The following is a 25,481-nucleotide window of genomic DNA, read 5'->3' on the forward strand; positions in this document are numbered from 1 at the left end:
ATGGACGCAGGCGGTCTTGCTCAGATGTCTTACAACAACTTCCCTTCCAGCAATGGCTTGGGTATGCCAGTTACTGGTTTCGCTGCTAGAAGAGCTGCTAATGGTTCCAACATCAAACGTCTTTCATTTGAACCCACTGGCAAGACTCTCGATTCTCAAGACAACGGTGCACCAACTCCAAGAACATCTCGTTCTCATTTACTCGCAGGTTTGAGAACTGCACCAAAATCTGCTACTTCTGCCAACTTTCCATCAACTGCTCCACCAACCCAAGTTCAACACAACACCGGTAACAATGGAATGAACTCGAGCAGATATGCCGATAATGGACCAAAGACTTCAGGATATGCTCCATTCAATCAACAAAACCATCAAATGAATCATCAACAGATGTACTCTGTTCCCGAACAAGTTCTTTCCACTCCCGAGATTCGACTTGATGATGGACATGAAGGAATGGATCCAAATTTGTATGCTCAGCTTGTTGCTACCAATTTGTATCTCGCAGAACAACAACAACGTCTTCAGCAACAATTGATGAACGTTCAAGCTGCCGCTCAACAAATGAGTTTGAATGGACAATACGCAACTCCCCCAATCACCCCACAAAACATGGGAATGTATCAACAACAGCAAATGAAGCAAAACATGCAACCAATCATCACACCTGTTCCCGGAGCCCAACCTGGTGTTTACTCGTACTACAACCCCATGACTGGACAACAAACCTATTTCATGGATAACAGTCAACAATATGTCGAGTCACCAATTGAACAAAGGGTGAGCTATTCTCCACCACAACAACCTGGCACACCAAGATTCCAAGTGTCTCCACCACCACAATCCGACGCACCATCTTTCACAAGGTCAATCAGTCCACCAAAGAAATCTGCATCGCCACCACAAGACCATGCTCCTTTGCCTCCACCATCTGCTGGTGCTTTCCGTAGAGGACATCGTAGCTCAAAGTCTATGGCTATGTCTATGTCTGGTGAGGTTTCTTTGGATGGTCCAAAAACGGCTGGATTACCAAAATCTACTTTCCCAGGTACTCCAACCCAAACCGGATTTGGTCCAGGTGCAGGACGGGCTGGTGAACATCCAGTCAGACAACCACGTGGTCCACCACCCATTGAAGAATTGAAATCTAAGCCAACTGCCAAGTTTGAGGGTTCCAAGAACTTTGCTACTCGAACTCGTCGAAGTGCTGTTCACAATCTTGTCCGTGCTGGATTGGAACGTCGAAGGGCACCAGGTAGTGCATCAGGTAGCATGTCACCTGTATCTGAAGATGGTGAGATGTCATTCTCAGCTGACGATAATGATTCGGATTCTGGCCGTAGTGGAAGTGGAAGTCTTTCAGGTCGTCCAAGTCCACCAAGCTCTCGTACATCTCAACATGGTGCCATTGGTTCTAACCGCCCTACTTCAAGACAAAACTCTCTTGAAATCAAGTCAGTCATGTCAGTTGAATCATTCACTGCTGAGAGTGTTTCTGGTGATGAACAAATTGGTGGTAGCTTTGCTGCCGTCTTTAAGAATGCTGGAAAGAAGCCTGAAGTAGCTGCTATTCAAAAGAAAGCACCAATGCTTGTTCTCACTAGCGCTGAGAAACGCAAAAGCTCCATCTTTTAAGATGTTTTGAGTAAATCACTTGATGGGTAGATCCCATTTATTGATTATCCGATCTCTACTTTAACTTGTCGAACAAAAAGAACAATTTGATATTGCATTCGACATTGTGCATATTTCGATGCAGGAATCGGGGTTTTCTTGCTTGCAATTGCTAGTTTTTTGACGAAGATGATGAATACTTTTCGAGAAACAAACTTCTTAATTAATTTTGGAGGAACTTTTTGAGCTTTCAGTCTCAAGGTTATCCTTCATTCGATATAACAATTCCATTTTCATTTTCTTTCGTTTTGGGGGGTTCTGACTTCTTCGTGAATTGCATCCAGGGAAATTTTCTTGTATTTTCAATACTTTGGAATTGTTTGACTTTGTCATTCATCAGTTTATTGTCACAAGTTTGTCACAAGTCCCAAGTTGTGGAATAAGAGTGAAACCTGGATGCTTTTCCGAATGAAAGGGAGGGATTTTCGATGGGTCTGAGGGGAATGCAATGGATTGGGGATATATGTTTGGACTTTTTTGCTCTTTATTCTGATACTGGGGATGGAATGGTTAAATGGAAATTGTGATATGATTATATGCCTGGGTTACTTTTCTTTTTTTTTTTTTTTTTTCGAGTTTGGGGGATATAAGAATATGAACCTGTTGATCAGATTTGGAGGAAATACCAGGCTGGAATATGGGGGACACGGATTGTGGGTTGTGATGGAAAGAATAGGGAAATTCTTGAAATGTGCGAATAAGTGGGGTGAATGAGACAGGATAGGGGAGATGGGTTTAAGTGAGGATATATTTGTAGCAATATGAAATACCATTCTTTTTAAGATTATCTTTCCGGTCATCGCTTTGTATGTTTTGTGATGATTTGGTTGTTGGTTGTTGGTTGTAGGTTGTAGATGTGATGCAAGTGAGGAGAGTGTAATATGAGTGAGTGCGGGGTGAATGGATGAATGAATGGTATGACGAATAATACCTAGGTAAACAAGGGGTAAAGTCCGCTACAGCCTCTATCTCAAGTATCTATCTCAAATAGATTTTCATTAACTCTTCCTCCTTTTCTTGTGTACTCCTCCATTTTACTTCATATAATAGAATAAATACAGTTCTTACTTTTCTCTCTTCTTTTATCTAATTACCCCCTCTTTTTCTTCTTCTTTTTCTTCTTTCTTCTTCTTCTCTTCTTCTTTTTCTTCTTCTTTTTTCTTCTTTTTCTTCTTCTTTTTCTTTTTCTTCTTCTTTTCTTTTCTTTCTTTTCTTTTCTTTTCTTTTCTTTTCTTTCTTTTCTTTCTTTTCTTTTTCTTTCTTTATTTAATTATTTATTTTTTCTTTAAAGAAAAAGAAAAGAGTAAAAAGTAGAGAATAAGTAATAGAAAGTAGGGAGTAGGGAGTAGGGAGTAGGGAGTAGGGAGTAGGGAGTAGGGAGTAGAGAGTAGGGAGTAGGGAGTAGGGAGTAGGGAGTAGAGAGTAGGGAGTAGGGAGTAGGGAGTAGGGAATAAAGAATAAAGAATAAAAAGTAAAGGATGATAAGATAGATAAATAAAGAGATAGATTTTTAGTAGAGTTTGTTTTGCTTTTTGGGAGGAGAAGATTGGTGAGATTGGTGAGGGGGTTATGAGGGGAGGGGAAAGAGAGGGGATGTTGGTATAAGAGGAAGGAGTTAGTATAGGGGGAGATGAGCGGGTTTGAGCATTGAGTGGTTTGGTTTGGTTTGGTGTGAGTAGATGGAGTGGGAGTGATGATGTGAGCATTGAGAGTGAAGGGAATTGAGTTTTGAGGATAGAGAGATTAAATGGATGGAGGGAGGGGTGGAAGAGGGGACGTAAAAAAGAGGGAGAGAAAGAGGGAGATTTGGTGGGGATTGATGGATGGGGAATTATAATTAGCTTTTTGTGGGATTATATTTGAGGATATCGTTTTTTGATTTTCGTTTTTGGGAGGTGCGAGATGCGAGATGCGAGATGGGAGATGATAATGATTTTTGGATTGTTCGTTAAGGGATGTGGTTGGATGTTGGATATTGGAAGGGGGATTGGAAGGGGGATTGTATTAGTATTGGTAGGACTATGCTGGTATTGGTAGTGGTGTTGTTGGTTTACGATGGTTATTTTGGTATGATGATTTGAGGATGTGAGGAGGAGGAGTGAATGGATATGGAGGAAGTGTATGCGTATGGGGGCAATTGGAAAATGAAGATGGGAAATGGAAATGGAAATGAGGGGAAAAGGTTTAAAAAGATATATACCTAATTAACATAAACTCCTTGATATTGAAAGAAAAATTGTTAATTAGCATCTACAGTAAAGGATCTGAGAAGGAGGAAAAGGAAGGAGGTTTATATAGAAAGAATGCGGAATTTTAAACGGGATCTGAGAGATTATTAGAGGGATTGTAAATGATTAATTAATTGGTTGATTGGTTGGTTGGGAGGATTTCTTGTGGTGTGTTTTAAAATGCGTTTCGATAGGTATTTAATGAATTATATATATGGGTTTGTGTAGTTTGAGATTTTTGTAAGTTTTGAATGATCTTTTGGGGTATAAGAGATTATTTGGAGTGATGGTTTTGAGTTGGAGATGGGTGGAGGAAGGCGGATGCAGATAATGGATGGAATGGGGATTGGGAGGTTTTGATTAGGTGATGGTGGATATTGATGGGGAGGTGAGAGGGAGGTGAGAGGGGGGTGAGAGGGGGATACCAAGTGAGCTTTTTGATTTCATTGTCGGATCTTGTTGCTTTTTATATCTATATCTATGTATATGTATAGGTATTTTGTATTTTTTATTATTAGGTTTGTATTATCGTTCTATTAGATTGTATATATTATATTAACTGGTGTAATTATCACTAGTTGAGATGAAAGGGTAAGGCTTGTAGTATAGTAGTGTGGTGGTATGGTGATGTTAGTTTTGTGTGTATGAGGGGGTCTGAATGAGGGGGTATTAAATGGAGGGTTTTCGATGTATTAGGTATGTATGTGTGTATGTTATAATATGATTTTTTCTGAGATGGTGGTGGATAGTAGGAGAGGGAAGGGAGGGGAGGGGTTTTTTATGGGGTGTTGGGAGGATGGATGGATGGGTCTGTTTATTTGTTTGTTTGTCTGTTTATTTATTATTTGTTGGTTGATTGGTTTGTATGAATATATGTATGTATATATACTTTCTATAAAGAGAAGAGAAGTTTACGAATCTCTGGGAATCTGAATCTGAATCTGACTTTCAAAGAAGGAAAATTTCATGGACGTGGAGATTGTGGATATTGTGGAAATGGGGAGGGGAGGGGAGAGGAGAGGAGAGGAGAGAAGAGGAGAGGATAATATTTATGGTGTATGTATTTATATGTGTGTTTGTGTGTTTAATTAATTTTTGATGTAATTTGTTTAGATTATATATAGTAAGTAGTCTGGTGAATTTGGATTCGAAATGAGATGAGGAAAGAAAAGGAAAGGAAATCTGTAGTGTTTGGAGGTTGGAGAATGAGGAGTGGGAAGATGGGAAGATGGGAAGATGGGAAGATGGGAAGATGGGAAGATGGAAGATGGGAAGATGGGAAGATGGAAGATGGAAGATGGGAAGATGGGAAGATGGGAAGATGGGAAGATGGGAAGATGGGAAGATGGGAAGATGGGAAGATGGGAAGATGGGAAGATGGGAAGATGGGAAGATGAATGTCTGGATGTATTAAAAAAAAGTAAATTTTTTTTTCCGGAGATCTGGGATGAGATCTTGGATAAGATGTAAGGAGAAATGAGAAATGAGGAGAAGGGAGAAGGGAGAAGGGAGAAGGGAGAAGAAGCGAGGATATTAGATATCCATGTAACTCATATTCTCTTCTCCTTGTGAGTTTGTTTTCTCTGTACCTACCTATATTGCTTTAATAGTGTTCTATGATGACTACGAGTCGTGATGGATAGGTATCTGGTAGATATCTGATAGTTCAGTGTTGAAAATTGTGGGTGGAAATTGTGAGTGGAGGGAGGGGAGAGGAATGGGAATTTAATGGGAATTTAATGCTGGGTACCTATTTAGATAGGAGGGTTTGGGGAGTGTTAAGCTAGGTATAGAGTGATGAATAAATAAATAGTGATGGGAGTGTTGAAATAGGCGAGAGGAATTTGTTATTATGTTACATGCATTTACTTGCTCGCTGCTTGGAATAGCAGTCCCGTTGTCGAATGTTGTTGTTATTGTCACGTCACTAGCATTTCATCTCACCATTGCTCATCCTTTCTCATCTTTGATTTCTAGATTTATTAACTCGGGTCGTTTTTTGGAGATGTGTATTATAAGTTTTGTATCATCGCGATCTGGGCTGGGAGCTCTGGGGCTTCCTCTACCCTTCGATCTTGTTTAGGATTTGAGTTTGAGATTGAGTTCTGGGAAGATTGGTAGGTTTTATAGGCAGTAGGATTTCCAAATTTCGAGGGAAACGCATAGATGAAGCGGGACTATGAGAGTTTGATTCACTCAGTTATCGGGAATGTAAACTACATTTCAGCGCTAGAAATTTGTCAGATACCCATACATATACAAGTTTTATGAAATGGGAGAAAAAAAAGGATAAGTACCTAGGTATATAAAACACCGCAACTTTCGTTATTTGCAGTCAAATCCGTGAATTTTGGCTTCAGTAGGAGTCGAAAAAAGAGATAGAAAATGAAGATTTGCTATATTCCGAACTTTGATTGGAGGGTAGACCTTTTTATATGGTTGAGGAAGTTGCGAGTACTGTCATTTCTATAAGATTTGTCACAATCTGAGTGTTAGTATTATACCGAAATTGTTATCTGATGTTTTTGAGTTGAAATGAAGAATATTGATATTTGATGGCGGTGAATGCATGCGGTAGGTTGAAATATCGTCTAATTGAGGGATACTATCTTTCATCCTTTTATATCATGTATGACCCTTTTACTTCTAAACCACACAGCCTTCGAGGATGAGGAGACTAAGTTTCACTCGGAGAAAGATATCAAGATAATTACACGAGTGAAAATATAAAAGTATAGGTATCGTACTTGTCGGCTATATCGATAAATTCTGCTAACCACGCCTAAGGTGGTTGGCCATATTGTGAATGGCCGATAAGTAGGTACAGTGTATAAGTGATATCTCTGTAAAAAGAAAAATTCATGTTCCGGAATAAACCACTGGCTGAACTCTCCTTATTAATGTCATATCCTTCCTATACCTGACATGCCCTAAAGGTTAAGAGTAAACACCCGTCCTGATCTCGAAAATATCAGGAGAGCAGAATCGAGGATCAACTGCCCGGCTTCCTTTCCTGTTCACAATTGATAAAATCGACAGCCATGGGCTGGATTCATATTTCACATGCGTAAACTCCGCGGTAGGTTTAATGTGAGATTAGCATGTTGATTCTCTTGGAGTTTTGAGATGTAGATCAATGCTAAGTGTAAGAAAGTCTTTTGTACGGCTGGTAATTGGTAAAGGCTTGTGTAGGTAGTCAGATTTGTTCGTCGGAAGGTCATGTGTAATGTTGATTAGCCAAGGTTTAGTTAACTCGACGGAATATATGAGGAGTGAAAGTTTAGAGGTCTTAAAGTAATACACTTGACTATAGAGATCGATTGTTGAATCACTCACTTGTCAAAAGGTCATCTGAATATCTGGACAGTCACAGGATTTTCATAAGTTTCACTACGGATTTCTAGAAAGAGAATGCGTGTATTTTGCTTTTCTTATTATAGCTTCCTGAATTGATATCCACAATTTCCCAAGAGACCTATCACTCGCATGCGAAAACACCATCACCATAATTGTTTTCCCTCCCAGTCCCAAATTCGTCCCAACACCTTATTGATACAACCTGATAATCTCTGGTAATAGTATCCTTGAAGAACAATCATATTCCCATTATCTCATTTTGATATTGATCCTGAAAATGCGTCCGTTGCAGCGTAAACTATCTCAATTTGAGGAACGATTGCTTCAGGATGCAATTGTTTCCACTTTTCAACAACGTTTCGTATCTCTTCCATTTTTTCTTGATAGAATTCCTCCAATATTGTCTCTTTCCAGTAATTCGCCTTTGCAGATCGCATTCCTGGAATTTCTCTGACCTTTTTTTGGACGGCGTTGGATCCAATCACAAAACTGAAAGACTTAAGCATTGGACAATCTGTCAAGAGTTGTGCGTAGAAAGACATGTTGCCATCGCTCAACATCAAATCACGATCAATAGTATCGAAACGACAATCTCCAGCTGGGATAGCGTACTGTTGGCAATCCGCTAGAACGCCTACGTGACGAAGTTCGGCGAAAAACCTTTTCCTCTCGTCACAACAATCCAGGTCTTGGGAGAGAAGTCTTTTTCTGGAGCCATCGAGCAGCACGTGCGTGGCATATCGGATTCACAAACGATTGTATCTCTTAATGGACTGTAAAAGATAGGATCTTTACTCCATTTGGCGTAAACACAACCCGCGGTATGAGTAGGGAGTCTTTTGGAATGTTTGAGAAACACTCCGCGAGACTCTGGACTCACATCATACAGTGCATGAGGCCGTGGAGGCGGAAATACTCCGTATATACCTACATAAAACATTCGTCCGTCTGGAAGGGCATGGAACCATATCTTAAGTTGAATTTCCTTAGGGAAGAGGGGAAATTTGGGGAAGGTCGAAAGGACTGGAACGCTTGGAGCATTCATCGCAGCGTTGATGTCGGGGGATCCCATGACGTTGATGTGATTGTTTTGTTTGCAAGGGGAACTTTACACAAGTTTATATAAATAACAACTTGTATTAATGCGGCGATCGTGAAGATTGACACTAGTGAGACAATGAATCATTTTCGGTTCTGTGAGAATTTTCTGACCTATTATGTATGTTCACGAGCGACCTCGGGATAGAGAATTGCCGTATAATTGTATGATTTTGCAAACTTGGTTCACCAACAAGACTCTCGTAGCGTTGAATAACAATGAGCTCCATTCAAGCCAGATGTTCAGTCAAGAGAATATTTCAATGACTACGCCCAGCCGGCTCACACACATTTTGTTCATCTCTGCGGTCTTCGGTCTCAGGTATTCTAGCAAAGGTATTATTAAAAGTTCATTGATATGTTTACGGTCACCACATATCAGTCAACTTCTCTTACGAACATATATAAAAGTTTCACTACACGTCTTTAAGAAGCGCACGGAGTCTGGCACACACTGTATGAACGTAGGTAAATGACTTCAATTCAATGTCCATGTACTAAACCTAAGCGAATGTGAAAGAGACTAGCTCTTTCGGTAACCCTTATTTTAAGGCCTATTACTTGTATATGATAGCTAGCTCTTTAAATAGAATACAATATTGATATTTAGGATCTACTATCGTATGTACTGTGTCATCCGTATCCTTCGCAAACCAATACAACGCACTCATCTTCTCTACAGATATGTATAAAAGAAATTCGAGGAGCCGGTCCTTCGCCGCTTTCTCTCTATAGACATAGCCAAGATAAAAACAACTTCAAGCCACGAATTGAAACAGCTAAGACATTACTAATGCTTAACTATAAAGCCGAACGTAACTTGCTGATATTCCAAGTGATCGACCTAGATTGAAGAACAAAACGCAATTGAAGATAATATCCTAGATAGAGAGAGGTTTGTAAGCAATGGTAATGGTTTCATTGTAGTTTCTACTTGGGAAAGGTTCAGGTTAGTGCAGATGAAACTGACAATTTATAATGGTAATGGATGAATGGGCAAGGTTTTTATTGTGAACAGCATCGTCTCTGTAGGTTAACTAATCGGAAATGGGGTTTTCCCACACCGTTGTGCTGAAAATTTATCTCAAAATTGAACGGCACAAAGACAATTTTCCATGAGGTATTTTTCGTGAGTTAAAGTGGGAGGCTAATGTGCGTAGTGATGGGGTTGATTTTATGTTTTGACTAAGCACCACTAAGAGGTTTAGTTCTGACAGACACAGTTTTGTGAAATCAGGATGAATGTTAAAGGAGATATAAGTGCGTTGTATCATTTTCTATCTAAACCGTTCTTCTATGAAGTTGGTTCTATGCCTGTGGCTGTACAATAACATTCAAAGCTCCACCAGGACGGTCTCCTACAGTCTTGAACGCATCATTGACCTCATCCAATGAGAAGAATTTGTGTTTGAGGAATGAGAAGTCAATGACTCCCGCTCCAATCAACTCGATGCACTCATCTATCTCCTCGCTGGTAAACCACAGTGTCCCGTTAACACTAACGTCCTGCATCATGAGTTCGGCGTAAGTGTGAGTGATATCACCAGGTACTCCACCAGCAGCCAATGCTACTCTTCCACCACGCTTCATAGCGCTGATCAGTTTAGCGGTACCGTCTACATCACCACCATTACCAAGACAATCATAAAGACCATCGGGACCTGATCCATTCGTTTGTTCCTTAATCCATTGGATGAGATCTCCCTCATCTTCAGTGAAACGGACAGCAATACGTCCCTCCGTAGCCATTCCTTCGATCTCAGCGAGACGTTCTTTATTGCGTCCGATGCCCAGAATCTTTGTACAACCAAAACCAAGAGCAATCGCTACGGCGGCATATCCTAAAGTACCTGTCACACCGTTGATTACAAGTGTCTTTCCAGGTCCCATTCCACATTTCTTCAGACCTGCGTACGAAGTACCGATGTAGCCAAATCGAGCTGCGGTGTTGATGTCGATCGAGGGAGGGATCACGGCAATATTGGCATCAGGTGATAACAAGTATTGTGAAAGTGAACCAATGGGATACTGGTTAAGAACTACCTTTCCTTCTGGGGTTGCACTTCCGAAGTACGCACGTAGGCATGCCGAGACACATAAATCCTTCCTCCCTGCTATTCGTTAGCAGAAAACACAAAGATGCTCGGTATTCCGCCCGACTTACCCTTTCGACATGGTTTGCAGGAGCCACAACTTATGTACGGGTCGACATAAACTCGATCCCCGACCTTTAGCCCAACAACATTTTCTCCCACAGCTTCAATAACACCGGCAGCATCCAAACCGAAAACACTTGGTAACTCCGGCAAGGTAAAATAAAGGCCTGGACCTTTTGTTATGACATTGGCACTGTTTGGAACAAGACAAGCGGCCTCGACTTTGACGAGAACATCTTTTGGTCCTGGAGTTGGCTTCTCAATGGTCGTGACTTTCAAAGGCTTTCCTTGCTCCAACAATTGAGCAACTCTCATACCGGTCATGATTGCGATGAATTTTGAAAGGAGTTTTGAGGTGGTGGAAATCGCTTTGTCTGTAGAGAATCTGATGATGCGATTAAGATAGTTGATGGATTACATGTTGTTCTTATATACACATCAATCCCATCGTCACCCACGACTCACTTATGATCGTGTCACCGTCCGGAAACTTTTGCGGACTCCGAAGATACATATCAGAGCAGGCTTGCTCGGATATAGGACTATCTAAAACTCGAAACTCGATCAATTCAAATTGAAATCGAAAATTTGTAACACTATTGAGTGATCCAGACCTTTTTAGGACTTTCAATGTGCTGTCCCCACGAACCCGCTTTTTAACATTTCGATTCTTTGATTACTCAATACTTAAACTCTATAATGTCACAGCTTCCCACAAAACTAGTTAGTTAGTTGTGATTTTTGTCTTCAATGTTAACGTCTTCGACTTCCAATCTGCATCAAAGGTAGAGTCATACCAGTTCCATCTATCAAAGTCAAGCCAACTCGAAAGTAAGTCGGATTTTTTTCCTTTCCCATCTGCTAAAGTTAATCCAGATGCGAATTTGAAAAGCGATGTGATACACGCCCTAAGTATCGCCAAGCAGGCAGGAAGTCCGTTGAAATGGATCGAAAGGGTCCACAATCGTCATAACTGCCATGCGCTTTACAAGCGCGTAATCATCCTTCCGGCGCTTGGCGAGCTAAAGGGCGTTCTTCGGTAGTCATGGGGTAAATCCCGTGCCGTTTATCCGATTAACCGTTTGTTTGCCTGGCTTTTGGTGGCAAAGTGTCTACAACGGCGTTGGCAGACCATTAAGAGAAGTTTTAGTTTCACGATGGTAGGATTTTAAGCTTTTTGAAACAAAGTGTGGCTGCTTGAGAATTTCTCTATCCAGCAGGTAATTAGCTGTTATTTCGACTAGTGTTGGTCATGTAATGTGATGGATAGTAACATTTCAAGACAACTCATAGGAGGTTAAAGATCGAAAGGATTTGGCAGACGGTAGTAACAGTGGAATCATATTGTCTTTCGAAATGTTCGAATTGATTGTCATTATTGGATCTTTACTGCCGTAAACTTTTCAGTAGCGACGTAAAGCCAAAAGTGACTAGAGAGCCAAGTGATCGAGTCATGTCGATCGTGAAAGAGGGAAAAGTTTCTCATGGAAATCTGATCAATGGTTGCTCTTAATTTCCTATGCTTTGACATGGTCTCTAGATAGTCCTGTTGTGTGAGGAAAAGGACGCGGGGTTTTGGAACTCTATGTTTAAACTTCAAGCGAAGTTATGACTGAGAGCTGGGGAGCTGAACAATGAGATGGAAAGCTTCGTGTTTGAGTCCCCCAGAACATTTGAGTGGATCCTATATCATCAGCACTGCATCTGTAAGCTGTACAAGTCAAATGATGTGTACATACTACATAAACCCCTCATCTGTCAGAACCTAATCAGAGCACGCGGATGATTGTTGCTGCTGCCACCCCAAGGTTCCTGAACCCAATTTCCGAAAGTCAAAAGATGCGAAAATCCTTGAAAATTACATGCGATAGTTAGGACGAAAGTTCCGGGTCGCTCATATTGATCTTCATCGCTTCGTTTGCCTCGTCGTCAATGACGCTTTTCATCGGTGTCAGTCATACTGTAAACGGACACTTGCAAATACATCTATGCCCTATGCTCTAGGTCTCACACAAGCAAAGTTGCTTTTCCACACGTTCACAGAACTAGATACGTTTTCCACCGACCATAATTTCTCACTCGGATTCGTTTCCTATGGCAATCCGTGATAGAATTTCTCAGATACTTGGGGTCTCTTATACATGTTCCGCAGAATCGCGTCTGACTGAGATTTGAAGAATTATGAAGTACAACTGTAATCGTTATATTTGATTTGTTGAATCTGATTGGAGCTTAGCTAACGCACTTTACAGATTGCCGCGCAAGTATTGTGTACGCATAGCCAAATCCAAAAAGCGAAAAGAATGAGAAAAACGTATGAGTATATAAGACTCCTCTTACTTTTACTGTTTCGTTATCGAATGAAACTTGACAAGGAAAATCGGCAGGAGAGAAAACCACATTTGCTTTGGAATCAGTAGGGCTACTGAACAGAGAGAGAACAAATTTGGATAACCTGATGCTCGGTCAAAAACTGGCATCATGCTTAATTTCACCGTCCAAGACTTCAATTGTTGTCGTCTTCCAAATTGATTGCGCATTTTCATTTTCATAATATTCATTGTCATAAGTCTCTCTCATTACCAATTTTTTTAGATCACCCGACATCCATATTTGCTCATTTACCCCCTCTCGTTTATCCATATCAAGCAGCAATACTCCTGCTCTCTCCAGAGAATTAATCGAAACCCACACCATCACTCCGCTCACCTGTAAGCCACAATCCAGAATCTTGTGTGTTATTAGAGAAAGAAAAGAGCGGATTCGATTTCAGCATATGGTTCTTATATGAAAGGCACGGAGACGGAGAACTGTTGCAAGTTCCAAGAAAATTCTACATTGATAACATATATAAAAAGAAACTTCCAGTAAATTCATTTGAATTTGTGATTATTTTGATTCGGCGGAGCTAGCCATTATATGCATGCCATCATTACAGCCAATAATTTTCGCGCATTTCCAAATCCCTTTCTTGTCCTAAAGCATGCGGACCTATAGTAATTTGATCCCATGCATCCTAAGTTTCTGGTCAGCCATGTCTGAAATAGGAATATAGGAGCTAGGAGCGGGTATGGCTCACCCAATCAAAATCTCCCGGTACATCGACTTGTTCCCCAAAGGTTCCAAAAATCCCTCCTGTATCGAACATATTTTCTGGAATCATACTTATATCATTGAAGCTATCGTCCTGGTTCGCGAAAATCATCGGCACAGAGATATCTGTATACATTGGTACCGAATTACCAAGCATTTCCGCATTCGCCTCGTTGATAGTCGTAACAATAGGAGGCTGTTTGACACATTCCGGGTTTACATTCAACACAACATTATTTTGTACCTTTACCGTCAATCTCTTGATCAAACTTCCCAAAATATCCACTGCCCTTTTAGCATCCTTACACTTCCCTTCAACCTCCCTCCAAATGTCTCTCGCCCTGATCAACGCCTCTGATTTTTTCTTTTCAGCAACAGCACAATAACTCATGCTCCCACTCCGTGGATCCGTTTCTTTGATTCGTATTCAAATCTAAACACATAATCATAGCCGCGAGTAAAAAATCATGATTCGTCATGGAAAAATGCCACCATTTTAAGTCCTTTAATATTCCACCCGGTTGACTCGCTTCGTGCATGCTGACTTGGATGTTTAGGAGAGTCATGGAGGATAGTACACACATACGTCTTGAAAACCATCGAAATTCGTCTGGGTTTCCAGGTAGTGTAGCGTTCCAATATTTGCGATGAAGAAGAAGTGTAGCTTTATAGTAAAACTTTTGAAGAAAGAATTTTTCGGCAATATTGGATGGGGTCTCGTGAGCCATTTGAGAAAGAGTGCCAAGTTGGAGATGCGAGGGAATCTGATCGTGGTATTTTTTTTGAGCATTTCGTCCAGTCTGATTACTTCGGTATATGGTTGGGGTTCGACGGTGTGAAGAAATTCAATGACATAGCCGTAGGCACGCGTATTTCGAGATTGGACGCGTTGGTAACAATTGTGTGTGCTTTCATCATCAGGCCGGGATGGGGGGAGAATGGTCATGTCTTCGGAAAGCTCTTCTAGGCGCAGGTTGCGGGGTTCTTTGGTATCGCACTCAGCGAGCTTGATGGATTTTGGAAGTCCGATTTGAACGGAGAAAAGTAACCTGTGGTTCAATTTTAGCATTATGCGGTGTTAAGTGTGGGCAATCATCGTATGAACCATATACACCTGAGAACTTCAGCTAGCCTCAGGTTTATACTCAAAGAAGTTGTAACGAAAGATTGCCAATGCTCGAATTGACAAAAACGGGAACACATCGTAAATTCCTTTCGTACTTCCCGCCCACCAGGCCAGCAAAGTATTATGTGATTGGAAAGTCCCCAAACAAAAGTTACCTACTCATGCTGTGTAACAATCAGCCAAACGCGACGTCTCATTTCACCCTCATACACACTGAGAGCAGAATGCTGATCCGGATCACGATGATATCCCTGTTGTAGGGCTAGACGCATAATATTCCCGGATAAAAGTAAAGTACCCATATCACCATCTCGTTCATATGTATACTCAATGAAAGCGTAACATAGCATGGTTTCTATCATCAAGTAGACAAGTCTTGTGATATCAGCTGTTATGAGACACTGGGCGGTGCGGATACGATAAAGGTCTATGACTGTCGCTAATGTATCTTGATATTCAGAAGGTATGTCATTATTACGGGCATAGGATTGCAGGGCCAAACACATGGTTGAGAAATATAGACCAATCCAGACGATTCGAGCCTTTTGAGGCACTTCCCAGAAACTTTTAATCTATGGGATAGGTCAGCTGATGAAATTCACGAAATCGAGGTTCCAATTGCTGAAATTCAGTCCTCTAACGAGACATCCCTGACAAAATGCTCTTTGAAACATGCAATCGTATTCGAAGATAAGAAATCTTTTGTATCAGACCTATTTGTCCAAACTATTGGCGACTTTACATATTATGGGGAAATTCACCTGCTTCATATAAGTTGTTTGTGTAACAAATCTTTATTATTCGTGAGCTTCCTTGATACACCCATCCGGTATAGATATAGTTCTGGTCAGTGGCCACTTACAACATGCTGGTATGGAAGGGTTATAACTTTCAAAGAATCGTTCAATAAGCTTATCTGCCTCTTTCCTGGAAGGTAAAGATGCAAGTATCGTTGCGCGGTCAGGTGGTTCAGTAAGACTCCCTAATAGACTTGGTCGATATAAAGCTGTTGCTGGTGGCAATGGTGTCTCGAATTGATCGTGTTCATCAATCCATGCATCTTTCATTGCTCCGAGCTATTTGAAGTTTCAGCAAGGAGGCATTTATGTCAGATTATCTTCTTGCTCACATCGTGGAGAATCGAATCCCAATGTGTACTCCTTGTATCGACAGAAGATTTTGGCCACCTGCTTGACCGGCATGATCATCATTATTTTCTCCGAGACTTGGAGGGAGAGGAGAGATGTTGTTCTTTTTCTCCCTAGAAATTACAGATAGAATTGAGCTCTCCAATCGATTGATTCGTGCTCTCATATCTTCTTGTTCTGGTTGCAAAGTATAGAGCCTCAGTAAACGAGCATCATTCTTCTCGGCATATGAGCAAGTAGTGATGGCTATATCTCCCCTTACTACACAGTTTTGGCATGGTTTTTCTCTGTTGCATTTTAACTTTCTGACCCTACAAGCTTGACATGACAGGGGTATACGACGTCTGGTGAGTTTGGTACCCGTGAGTTTGATCTGACCATTAACTCGCTCTCCACGCTCTCCTCGTGCGGAACGTTTTGTGTTATCCATGATTGGTTGCTGACAAATCTGGGATCATCACTAACAATTGGTTCTTAGACAAAACTGAGACAAAAAACACCGGTGAACGAGGAGTTGGGATGAAGCGTTCACGTATTGTACGGGATAGTTCGTACGCCAAAAGACAAAGCCTGAGGGTTGTTTGATCATCAAATCTTCAAATCTAGATACAGACTTTCGGAATAGTCGGCTCTTCCAACCGGCCGACAAATTCTTAATCGGGGAATGCATGTAAAATATGTCGTGATATATAAGCAAGCTCGAGCAAGTCAGCACGTTGCGGTTCAGCTGTTGAATGGTGGTTGATAATTGGACGAAATGATCTTGGCTGCGGAGCGACCAAAATTTGATGCGTCAGAAGATGGGTCACGTGACACTTTCGTTCGGCGGAATGCGGCGGTAGAAACATGGGAGAATTGCCTTGAACGTCTCTGCTTTATGTAAACCCCTCAAAAACTTTCGACAGACTCCCAGGGTTCAAAAAGCCCCATCTTCTTTCCGTATTATACATCAGAAGACAAATCATATTATTATATTGCGGCGATCAAACAGACTTTTAAAGTTGCTGTTGATAGCGCAAAAGTACAGATCCACCTACCCCAGCAACTCGGAGATAGCTTAATATCCCTCTCCACTACCAGCTATCGACCCCTGTGCTCGTTGCAAGATTCAAACTTCGAGGGACGTTCAAGCTTCTTGGAACTTTCCACTACGCACTATCCAAAATGTCTGTTCGACCAGCTTCAGTAGCTCTAGCGGAAGATGAACATCGTAAGAAGCGCGTTAGAAAAGGAACTAAAAGTTGTTGGGAATGCAAAAGAAGGAAAGTCAAGTGCCAATTGAGTTCTGAGAACGTCAGCGTTTGTTCTGGTTGCCTCTCACGTGGAACGACTTGTATAAGTCAAGAATATCCCGAAGAACATGAATCTTCAGGTGGTCCTCAGCTTGGTGAACGCCTCGGTCGTATAGAGCTTGTTCTCAATAGATTGATGTCTAAAATGGAACAATATGAAGAGCAAGATAATGCGACTAAGATTCACACTCCGGAAAGCATGGGTACTGGTGATGTTCTTGCACCATTTGCAAACAACGCCTCAAATGGATATGACAGTGCTACAACTGTACCTATTCTTTCCCTTTTTGATAATCCTGTTGTGAGTGGTTCTACATCCCACATGATATATTTGCTCACATCCTTTGAAGCTAGGTCGCCGAGAAAAGGAAAGTCAATCCGAGATTACAACCCCAAAATCTCAACCAGGTGGCGAAAAGACAACTAAGCAATGTTGCATACCAACGAAGATTGAAAGGATCAAAGATTTTCTGATGGAGCTTCTTCCATCACAGGAAGCTACGAATATCCTTTGCTCTTTCTCTGATTGCTGGTTGTTAATGCATTCTTTGACAAACCACTCAGCTCATATTATGCTAGAACCATCAGCATTCAATCCGAATCATTCATTCAATGTGCCCAGCATCGCAAAGGAAAGTCCCGCAGTGATAGCTCAAATACTTCTTCACATGGCTGTATGCTTACAGCAAGTACCTCATGGATACGACGCAAGCCTATTAGGAATTACCACTAGTATCGAAGCTCGAGTGGATAAGATCATATCGACAGTGTCAGGGCTCGTGACTTCGGATGACGAACTTGTAGCTTCTGTTCAGGGACTGGAATGTCTAGTACTCCAAGGATTGTTTCACATGAATGCGGGGAATTTACGTCGCGCATGGCTTACATTCCGTCGAGCTATGAATATCGGTCAGCTTATGGGTCTACATAAACGCGAAGAGCTTAGTACTACACCTTTACCACCTGGAGGAGTCAACCTTTGGAGAAGTTTGATGCAGGCAGATAGATACTTGAGTTTACTCTTAGGCATGCCAGCTGGAGCGGAGGATAGTGTGATCTTATCTCACGAAACTTTTAGCAATCCTAACATCGACCATGACGTTCTATTCATCAGAAAACTCACAAATTTGGCTGGAGGAATTATCGAGAGAAATCAATCCGACTATATTCATGCATTTGCCAGTACTCAACACCTTGACGAGAAACTCGAAAATATTGGTAGGGGAATGCCTGCATCTTGGTGGGAAGTGCCAAGTTACATCGAGACCGTCAGTAAAGATCCGAGCTCCGCCGCAAAATTTGATCGAATCATGTCACAAATCTACTACTTTCAACTGGAATCATTCTTACACTTACCATTTATGGTTCGAGCTGCTACCGAACGTCGTTACGAATATAGTAAATTTACTTGTCTCAAATCATCTCGAGAAATCATATCTCGCTATCTCACCATCAGACGCTCAGGTACGAAATCTTTCTGTTGCAAGGTGGTCGATTTTGGAGCTTTCACGGCAAGCGTAACTCTTCTCTTGAGCATACTGGAAATTCCTCCAGTAGGCGGCGACACAATTGCAGTCCAAAACCAAAAAAGAACTGACAGGGAGCTTGTTGAAACCGTCTTGGGTGTCATGGGCGAATGCGCTTCAGAAGATGACGTAATGGCCACCCAAAGTGTCGAAGTTATTAAAACCCTTCTGGCATCAACCAGCACAAGTGGAAATCTTCGTCTCACAATCCCTTATTTCGGCACAATTTCAATAGCACGCACACCTGTATCCTCAACACCCGCTACAAATATCACCCAATCAACTCCTTCTATCGATGCTCAATCTTTGAATACGACTCCGTCTCTTATACAAAATATGACACCGGGAGACTCGCAGAATGAATTTGACAATTCACATAATTGCCCATGGTCTGCTGCTCAACCTATTGTTTTCTTTAAGAGTAGTCAGTTTCCACCGTTGGAGCCGGAACAACAAATAGATGATTGGTCCAATTTACAAGTGGATAATACGATGTTTTTTGACAGTTTGTTGAACACAGATTTGGAAGGAAATTGGTACTTCTAGTCGGAGTCGTGGAATGCGGAGCTTGACGAAATCAGAATATGGTATTTGTTGCGAGAAGGGACAATAATTCAATGCAAAACGGTTTAATGGGCAGAGTCGGCGTATAAGAAGGAGGTAAAAGTGAACTACAAATAGATACCCCGGCGCGGACTGCGGAAGAGAATTTATGAGGCACTTTTTAATATATGTATTTTAAAAGCAGAAATTTGGGCGGAAGATCAAGAAATTCGGAAGGCACGCTCTTCTCATAGCATAGTTTTCGCGAATTTCTTATATTATCATCAACTCGACAGGAGCTAACTATGAAGGCTATGTATCCCCTCATCCTATATTGTGACTCCTAATGACAGCTGATTTTTGAGGTTCACTCGTTGCTTCACTCGTTCCCTTTAACTCTCCCACGAACATCGATATGACCCATTCAATTGCCACAAGTAGCATATATATTTTGGTATTAGCATTTAAATCACTCGAGAATGCAAAGTTCAATTTCAAAGCGCACTGTTCGAATTTCAAAACCACATGTTGACTTGCCTGCAGATGCTTATCGACAGTCATTCTTTTGCACATGTCAAATCGGGTTATCAACGACATCTGAATCTTCTGCATTACCCGCCTCATCGCCTTTACTCTCTCATCAGGATTCAACCCAACATTTATCTATCATGCCACCCTCACAAGATGATCCCATGCGACAAATCCCTGATTTCTCAAAAGGAACAAGATTAGTTTAAAACGAGGACAGACCGTCTTTACTGAATTACGGGCGGTCACGGACGAGAATTGCCACCGTTCTTTTGAGTAGAAAAATGAGGAAATTTTCATTTATTTTCCTTCTACTTTTGTCTTGGTAAGTGTGAGAAAAAATCTAGTTCTTTCTTGAAAGAAAGGGTTGTTCTGCGGCGATGAAAGGCGTGGCTCAAGTGGTACGACACATGTACTGGTAAATGTGGCATTTTGGGCATGACGTTGATGATATATATCAATGTTTCGGGAGTATATCTCCATGAGATGACAGTATTGATATCGGTGAAGTTGCTGATTCTTCTGTAATTCTTGACAATAACCGCTTCCTTTTCTCTTCGGGAGTTTAGCTGAGTCCACGATCTTTATAGCATGAATGGACTCGTAGTCTCGTACCATTTATTACAAATTGTGACTGGTTTGCTACGGCTCCAAACTGTGCATGGGATGAACAAACGAACTGGTCATTTCCCCCAGTCTTCTTTGCATGACTGCAATGTCTTGAGGATTTGTTTGTATGACTGTGGATATCATAACCGTAACTAATTTGATTCATAGCCGCATTGATGGAGTGTATATAAATATATTTCCATCTCCTTGGGAACGAATCAAGAAGCACACTTCCACAGCAAAACATTCAAATTCATCAAGCACACATACGATTACCAACTTCCACGCAAAGTTACTCAAAGTAATTCAAATTAAGCACCAGAACTCACACCATTTTATTATCATAGATCTAATAGTCCTCACTTCTGATTCTTGATATCCAATCCACGAAGTCTCAAATCTAAAGAAAATGAGATCTTCACAAGTCAGGGGTGTCCGGGACACTCAATGTGCCTTAAAGCCAGAAGAACGAAACCCTGACTTTTCTTTCCCTCAGTGCCACGAGGAATCTTGGTTCCCCTCACACCAGAAGACCTCACCATCTCCTATCAACCCAACCAGTTATAGGTCTCAGTTTGTCGGAGATATTTTTCCTAGTGCTCATGAATATTACCACGTACAAAAACAGCAAGAACAACAACAACGACAAGTATCAAAGCGAGCACCGCCGTCTCCAACAGTCAGTCTTATTTCGACATATGGACAAACCCCATGGGTGAGACGCCTAATTTGTGGGAGAAATCGCATCATAGTGGTCGAGACCATCGAGCAGCTGCGAGAAGCGATTTGGGACCGCCAGTATGGGCTCAACGCAAGCCATCTGTTTCTAAACCGGCACCTCAGAAGGTAAAGTGAAAGCTGTTTATTCTTTTCGTACATATATGAATGACACTAATCGTTTTGGTAGAAGCCCAGCAGTGAAGAAGGAGGGTGCTGCTTAGTGATGTAGGGTTCTGGAAATGGTCTTATGGCATAGGTCATTGCTGCATTTCATTAAGGTTCTGGCGGGGTTGTCTGGCGAGGTCTTGATATCACTGGTGTTTTGGATACTTTTAGACTGTATAGTATACAATCGTTGCTTTAGAAAAATTGGAGAAGTCCAAAGGGGCCGTTTCACTGCTTATTGATTGATATTGATAGCCTCCATGCCTTCTCAAGACTTTTATTGCCCTTTCATCTCTCATGCAAAAGCAGTATCCTGAACAGTCATTACTTCCAGTCATTTCTTCCATTACTCACAACGACAATAGTAGTTATATCTATGATTCATATCAGGAAACCCTAATGTGACTCATTGGAATATCGATTCTAGGATAACTAGTTCTCCTTCTGCTGCAGATGTGCTCAAGAAACCAAAACGAAACAAACACTCGAATGCTGAATAACTTTGGGTCGAATCCTACATACATTGATCAGCGTTATTCCTCTCACATATCTGGCTCACACAATCTACTTACTTGAAGCACTTCAATTAAACCACAAGACTTCGTATCGTCATCGCCCAATCCTCATCTTCCAATCCACGATCCAGTCCCCAATTCTCAAATCCAGAAATCACACCAACTCCAAGAGCAATTATGACGTTGGACTATCCTCTCGCCGACATCACCAGACTTGAAGGTCCTAATAAAGTCAAGCACACAAACTCCACAACATCTAATATCGCAAAAAATAGACCATCCGTCAAAAAGCATAAATATGGTCGAAACGGTGATAGCTTCGAAAAGATGCAGATTAGAGGGAGTTTCCAAGATTCTGTCCTTAGAGAACATCCTGGAGAGGTAATATATCAATTCTTTATTCAAACAGAATAAGTACACTAACTTTTTGGTAGAAAGAAAGCGGATGCTGTTCGGTAATGTAGACTGAAGGCGGAGTTCCGCATATGGCCGTTTGCGCGTGGTATCGATGCTGTGTTTTCTCTGAGTATATGGCTTTTCATGGGAAAATGTGAGGGTTTTCTGATAGTGTGGTATTTGAGAACATGGATATAAGATATAGATTGACTGTAAAATACACAATCGTTGCTTTTCACATCTTTTTAGGAACCTCTTCTACCAAAAAACTCAAACTGATCTCCTTGAATCCAAACTGTGGATGTGAATTACGCTCTCAAGCATTGATGTGACTATGTTTAAGACTTGAGGACTATAAGCCACAATTATCCTATCCTTTCATTATATAACTCATTCCTTCTCATATTCCAGCAGTCCGAGTCATTTTTCCGAGTCATTTCCTCCGACTACGTACTCCAGGACTCATAATTGTAATACTTATGACATTCCACGCCCATGCGATACATGATTCATGTGCACATCATGTCAAGCACACTTCGTTTATTCGACCGTTCACTCATAGGATACTTTACACATGGCCATAATCTCAGGAGTCATAAACGACTCTATTTTGAGCCTCATGGGGTCTCTTGTGACTGCACACCAAGAAAATCCAACTATTCATAGTCCTTGCCTAGGAGTCTACTTATAGTTTCCATCACCATCGATTGGGGAACTTTCCCACAATTCATACGACAATCAAGTTCAAAAATAATCAAATTTTACACCAACATCGATATCTCCATACACACCTATCTTACTACATTTACTTCGCAAGATCCACATACTTGTAATACCCTTGATCTTTCGCCCCTCCTTCCCACTACTTTTCTGTATCACGCCATGCCGCCCAATCCAATCCAAAAGTCCAAACTGGCGAATAAGCCAGCTCCAAATGATAAGGCTGTCAAACAATCATGGCTACGCTCCAAACTACGCTTTCTACAACCTGAGCGCTATCAGAAAAGTCCTCCACGCCCAGGGAAAGCATATTAAAGCTTGGCAATATAAAGTCACTGCTGATTTCATTCCAGAGCCGAGAAAAAAGCCTTCACTAACGGAAAACTCCTACACGCACCAGGAAAAGCAAATTGAAGCTTGGCAAACATAAAGTCGCTGCTGATTTCATACCAAGCCGAGAAAGAAGTCTTCACGAACGGAAGATCCCAGACTTCTAGGTTATCAGAGAAAGAACCTGACTGGTTCATATTCATAGGAAATGGAGGATACTTTGAGTCTCCCCAAGCGGATCTGGCCAGTATTAGGGAGCCTCATCCTATTAGGCTATCACAAGAACTTCGACAGTCGTATTCAAAACAAAAGATTCTCAAGACCCGCCACCGCCACTACCAGCCTTGACATTTTCAAAGAAGCAAGCAGGTTACTATAATAATCTATCTCCAGAAACGCGCAAGACTTACGGATACCCATTTCTTGCAAAGGCATTTGAAATACCAGAAGGCCATTGCAAAAACATCAATACAAGCTCGACGAGAATATAAAAGTGGGAATTGTTAAGAGCCCCAATATTTTCCGACCAAGACAACACATATTCCACTCCAAGCAAATCCCCCCAAGCCGCATTTGCGAGCAAAATCATCTTCCTCGCAAAACAGTTTTCCGATCAGGACCACCCAGAGCCCCATCAACAATCAGTTTCGAAGCGCATATGAAGGAATTCCCCGAATTTGATCACTTCCGGCCAACAAAAGAATATCAGAAGTTACAACGAAGTATAGAGGAAACCAAGCATGCTCGGCCACAAACAGTAACAGCAAGCGAAGTGCAAAGATATAAGTCCGTCGTAGGTTCAATCTGTCATGAACCATCACGAAGATCCTCGATGCCATTTTCGGAAGCTTCTCATTCAAGACCCGGATCCAGCAGGATACATGCGCCAGTTGAACAATTCCAAGCACAAGGCAGGAGCCTCGAAATGTTAGAAAATGAATATCACAGTCTAGAGCGCAAGATCGCCGAGATGCATATGAAGAGCACCAACGATTATTAGCAAGATCTAAGAGACCTAAAATACCAATTACTCCCAATCCATTAGAAAACATCAGTCAGTCAGGAACAAGATATCTAAGACGAATCCCAACAACGCGCTCATCGCATCAACCGGCAGCAATACCTATACATTCATCAACAAGACCTTACAGGCCTCGAGCACCAAATACTCCCAGACCGTCTGAGAATAACGTCCGGTTAGAAACAGGATTCCTAGAACGATTTCCGACATCACATCAACCATCATCATCAAGACCTCACAGACCCCCAACACCACTCACTCCCAAACCACCCCAAAGAATTGTCCACTTTCAAGAAAAACCTTCGCCGGGAGTCCCAAACACCCTCAAGAAACGAAGGCCTCCTCCGAAATCACCGCAGCCACTTTCAGATAAAGTCAAGCCGCGTCCGCCTTTACGACCTTGTTTAATAAGTAAAGTATTATCCTCAATTCGTTATGAGATTTAAAGCATGCTGACTTTTTCGGATAGGGAAAGGAGACTGAGAAGAAACGTCGCTGGTGGAAGATATAACTAGCATCATGGAAACTATGATTCTTTGAGCATAGTCAATATTGCATTCTCATTAGCAATCTTGCGGGTAGAATTTGGCGGGGGTGGGTACCTTTGGAATCTTTATGGAATTATCTGATGTTCCACTTTGAGGAGTGTTGGTACATTGAAATCGCCAATGTCACTCGACTTTAGCATCAGTGTTTTGGATATGAATGATCTGTACAATAAGCAATCGTTGTTTAGATAGATTTCCATAGAATTAATGGATCTCTTTATGATAAATTTAATCTGATTGGACAGGGGTTTAGGTATGTCTCAAGCAACTCGTTTCAGACACTCCTGCTTACCCCTTCAGCCCTATCACCAGCCGTGAATAAGAATAACGAGATGACATGACTGAGAATCTCAAGCTCAAATCTTCCTAATCTAATAAAAAATCATGGAAAATCTTTTCCCGCCATACAGCCCGTGGAATTAAGTTTCAAGTATAGAATCAAAAGTAGAACTCTATTCTCTATTCGTATTGAAAGCCCCGAAGCCCCCCTTTAGGAGATGATATATTTCCAGAATTTAAGTGTGCAAAGAAGCCAAAGACGGTTCTGACTCTGACTAACAGAAATCTAGTGAATGTTGCGAATGTGGCGCAAAATAGATTGCTAGCATACCTTCTGAGTACACTATACGTTTCTCTACTAGATCAAAAGGTCCCAGAATCAATAGAGAGATGGACTCGCTTTATCTCC

General features: G+C 41.4%; 9 protein-coding genes across 9 annotated transcripts; 4 read left to right on the forward strand and 5 right to left on the reverse strand.

Annotated features, from left to right (window-relative positions):
- On the forward strand, positions 1 to 1,635 carry EAF02_005567 (uncharacterized protein; the record flags this gene model as incomplete). The annotated part of the gene is made up of 1 exon (XM_038901615.1): positions 1 to 1,635. The coding sequence occupies one exon, from the start codon at positions 1 to 3 to the stop codon at positions 1,633 to 1,635; it is 1,635 nt and encodes a 544-aa protein (XP_038758955.1).
- A 1,121-nt stretch (positions 1,636 to 2,756) lies between these two features.
- On the reverse strand, positions 2,757 to 3,885 carry EAF02_005568 (uncharacterized protein; the record flags this gene model as incomplete). Its single annotated transcript, XM_038901616.1, has 2 exons — positions 2,757 to 2,934; positions 3,875 to 3,885. 2 exons carry the CDS (start codon positions 3,883 to 3,885, stop codon positions 2,757 to 2,759), a joined length of 189 nt encoding a protein of 62 aa, XP_038758956.1.
- Positions 3,886 to 7,513: 3,628 nt separating this feature from the next.
- EAF02_005569 (uncharacterized protein) lies at positions 7,514 to 8,331 on the reverse strand (the record flags this gene model as incomplete). The annotated part of the gene is made up of 2 exons (XM_038901617.1): positions 7,514 to 7,947; positions 8,010 to 8,331. The coding sequence occupies 2 exons, from the start codon at positions 8,329 to 8,331 to the stop codon at positions 7,514 to 7,516; spliced, it is 756 nt and encodes a 251-aa protein (XP_038758957.1).
- A 1,181-nt stretch (positions 8,332 to 9,512) lies between these two features.
- On the reverse strand, positions 9,513 to 11,007 carry EAF02_005570 (uncharacterized protein). The gene is made up of 2 exons (XM_038901618.1): positions 10,522 to 11,007; positions 9,513 to 10,468 (listed from the first exon to the last, which is right to left on the reverse strand). Exons 1-2 carry the CDS (start codon positions 10,835 to 10,837, stop codon positions 9,666 to 9,668), a joined length of 1,119 nt encoding a protein of 372 aa, XP_038758958.1. The 5' UTR covers positions 10,838 to 11,007; the 3' UTR covers positions 9,513 to 9,665.
- Positions 11,008 to 13,445: 2,438 nt separating this feature from the next.
- On the reverse strand, positions 13,446 to 15,238 carry EAF02_005571 (uncharacterized protein; the record flags this gene model as incomplete). Its single annotated transcript, XM_038901619.1, has 4 exons — positions 13,446 to 13,529; positions 13,593 to 13,970; positions 14,193 to 14,655; positions 14,892 to 15,238. The coding sequence occupies 4 exons, from the start codon at positions 15,236 to 15,238 to the stop codon at positions 13,446 to 13,448; spliced, it is 1,272 nt and encodes a 423-aa protein (XP_038758959.1).
- A 291-nt stretch (positions 15,239 to 15,529) lies between these two features.
- EAF02_005572 (uncharacterized protein) lies at positions 15,530 to 16,310 on the reverse strand (the record flags this gene model as incomplete). Its single annotated transcript, XM_038901620.1, has 2 exons — positions 15,530 to 15,808; positions 15,891 to 16,310. The coding sequence occupies 2 exons, from the start codon at positions 16,308 to 16,310 to the stop codon at positions 15,530 to 15,532; spliced, it is 699 nt and encodes a 232-aa protein (XP_038758960.1).
- Positions 16,311 to 16,789: 479 nt separating this feature from the next.
- EAF02_005573 (uncharacterized protein) lies at positions 16,790 to 19,335 on the forward strand. The gene is made up of 2 exons (XM_038901621.1): positions 16,790 to 17,473; positions 17,523 to 19,335. The coding sequence occupies exons 1-2, from the start codon at positions 17,045 to 17,047 to the stop codon at positions 19,242 to 19,244; spliced, it is 2,151 nt and encodes a 716-aa protein (XP_038758961.1). The 5' UTR covers positions 16,790 to 17,044; the 3' UTR covers positions 19,245 to 19,335.
- Positions 19,336 to 20,514: 1,179 nt separating this feature from the next.
- EAF02_005574 (uncharacterized protein) lies at positions 20,515 to 21,396 on the forward strand. Its single transcript, XM_038901622.1, has 2 exons — positions 20,515 to 21,224; positions 21,286 to 21,396. The coding sequence occupies exons 1-2, from the start codon at positions 20,788 to 20,790 to the stop codon at positions 21,317 to 21,319; spliced, it is 471 nt and encodes a 156-aa protein (XP_038758962.1). The 5' UTR covers positions 20,515 to 20,787; the 3' UTR covers positions 21,320 to 21,396.
- Positions 21,397 to 23,882: 2,486 nt separating this feature from the next.
- On the forward strand, positions 23,883 to 24,224 carry EAF02_005575 (uncharacterized protein; the record flags this gene model as incomplete). The annotated part of the gene is made up of 1 exon (XM_038901623.1): positions 23,883 to 24,224. One exon carries the CDS (start codon positions 23,883 to 23,885, stop codon positions 24,222 to 24,224), a length of 342 nt encoding a protein of 113 aa, XP_038758963.1.
- Positions 24,225 to 25,481: the final 1,257 nt, after the last annotated feature.

The sequence above is a fragment of the Botrytis sinoallii genome, assembly GCF_014898435.1.
Source record: "Botrytis sinoallii strain Bc 23 chromosome Unknown BSIN_008, whole genome shotgun sequence".
NCBI classification, from domain to species: domain Eukaryota; kingdom Fungi; phylum Ascomycota; class Leotiomycetes; order Helotiales; family Sclerotiniaceae; genus Botrytis; species Botrytis sinoallii.

What these genes read in the sequence shown, in the direction of transcription:
- EAF02_005574 (XM_038901622.1), top strand. Translation starts at nt 20,788, where the DNA reads ATGAGATCTTCACAAGTCAGGGGTGTCCGGGACACTCAATGTGCCTTA. An exon ending in CTAAACCGGCACCTCAGAAG is followed by an intron (nt 21,225 to 21,285) that starts GTAAAGTGAAAG and finishes TCGTTTTGGTAG; the next exon opens with AAGCCCAGCAGTGAAGAAGG.
- EAF02_005570 (XM_038901618.1), bottom strand. Translation starts at nt 10,837, where the DNA reads ATGACCGGTATGAGAGTTGCTCAATTGTTGGAGCAAGGAAAGCCTTTG. An exon ending in CTGCAAACCATGTCGAAAGG is followed by an intron (nt 10,469 to 10,521) that starts GTAAGTCGGGCG and finishes AACGAATAGCAG; the next exon opens with GGAGGAAGGATTTATGTGTC.
- EAF02_005573 (XM_038901621.1), top strand. Translation starts at nt 17,045, where the DNA reads ATGTCTGTTCGACCAGCTTCAGTAGCTCTAGCGGAAGATGAACATCGT. An exon ending in CCCTTTTTGATAATCCTGTT is followed by an intron (nt 17,474 to 17,522) that starts GTGAGTGGTTCT and finishes CATCCTTTGAAG; the next exon opens with CTAGGTCGCCGAGAAAAGGA.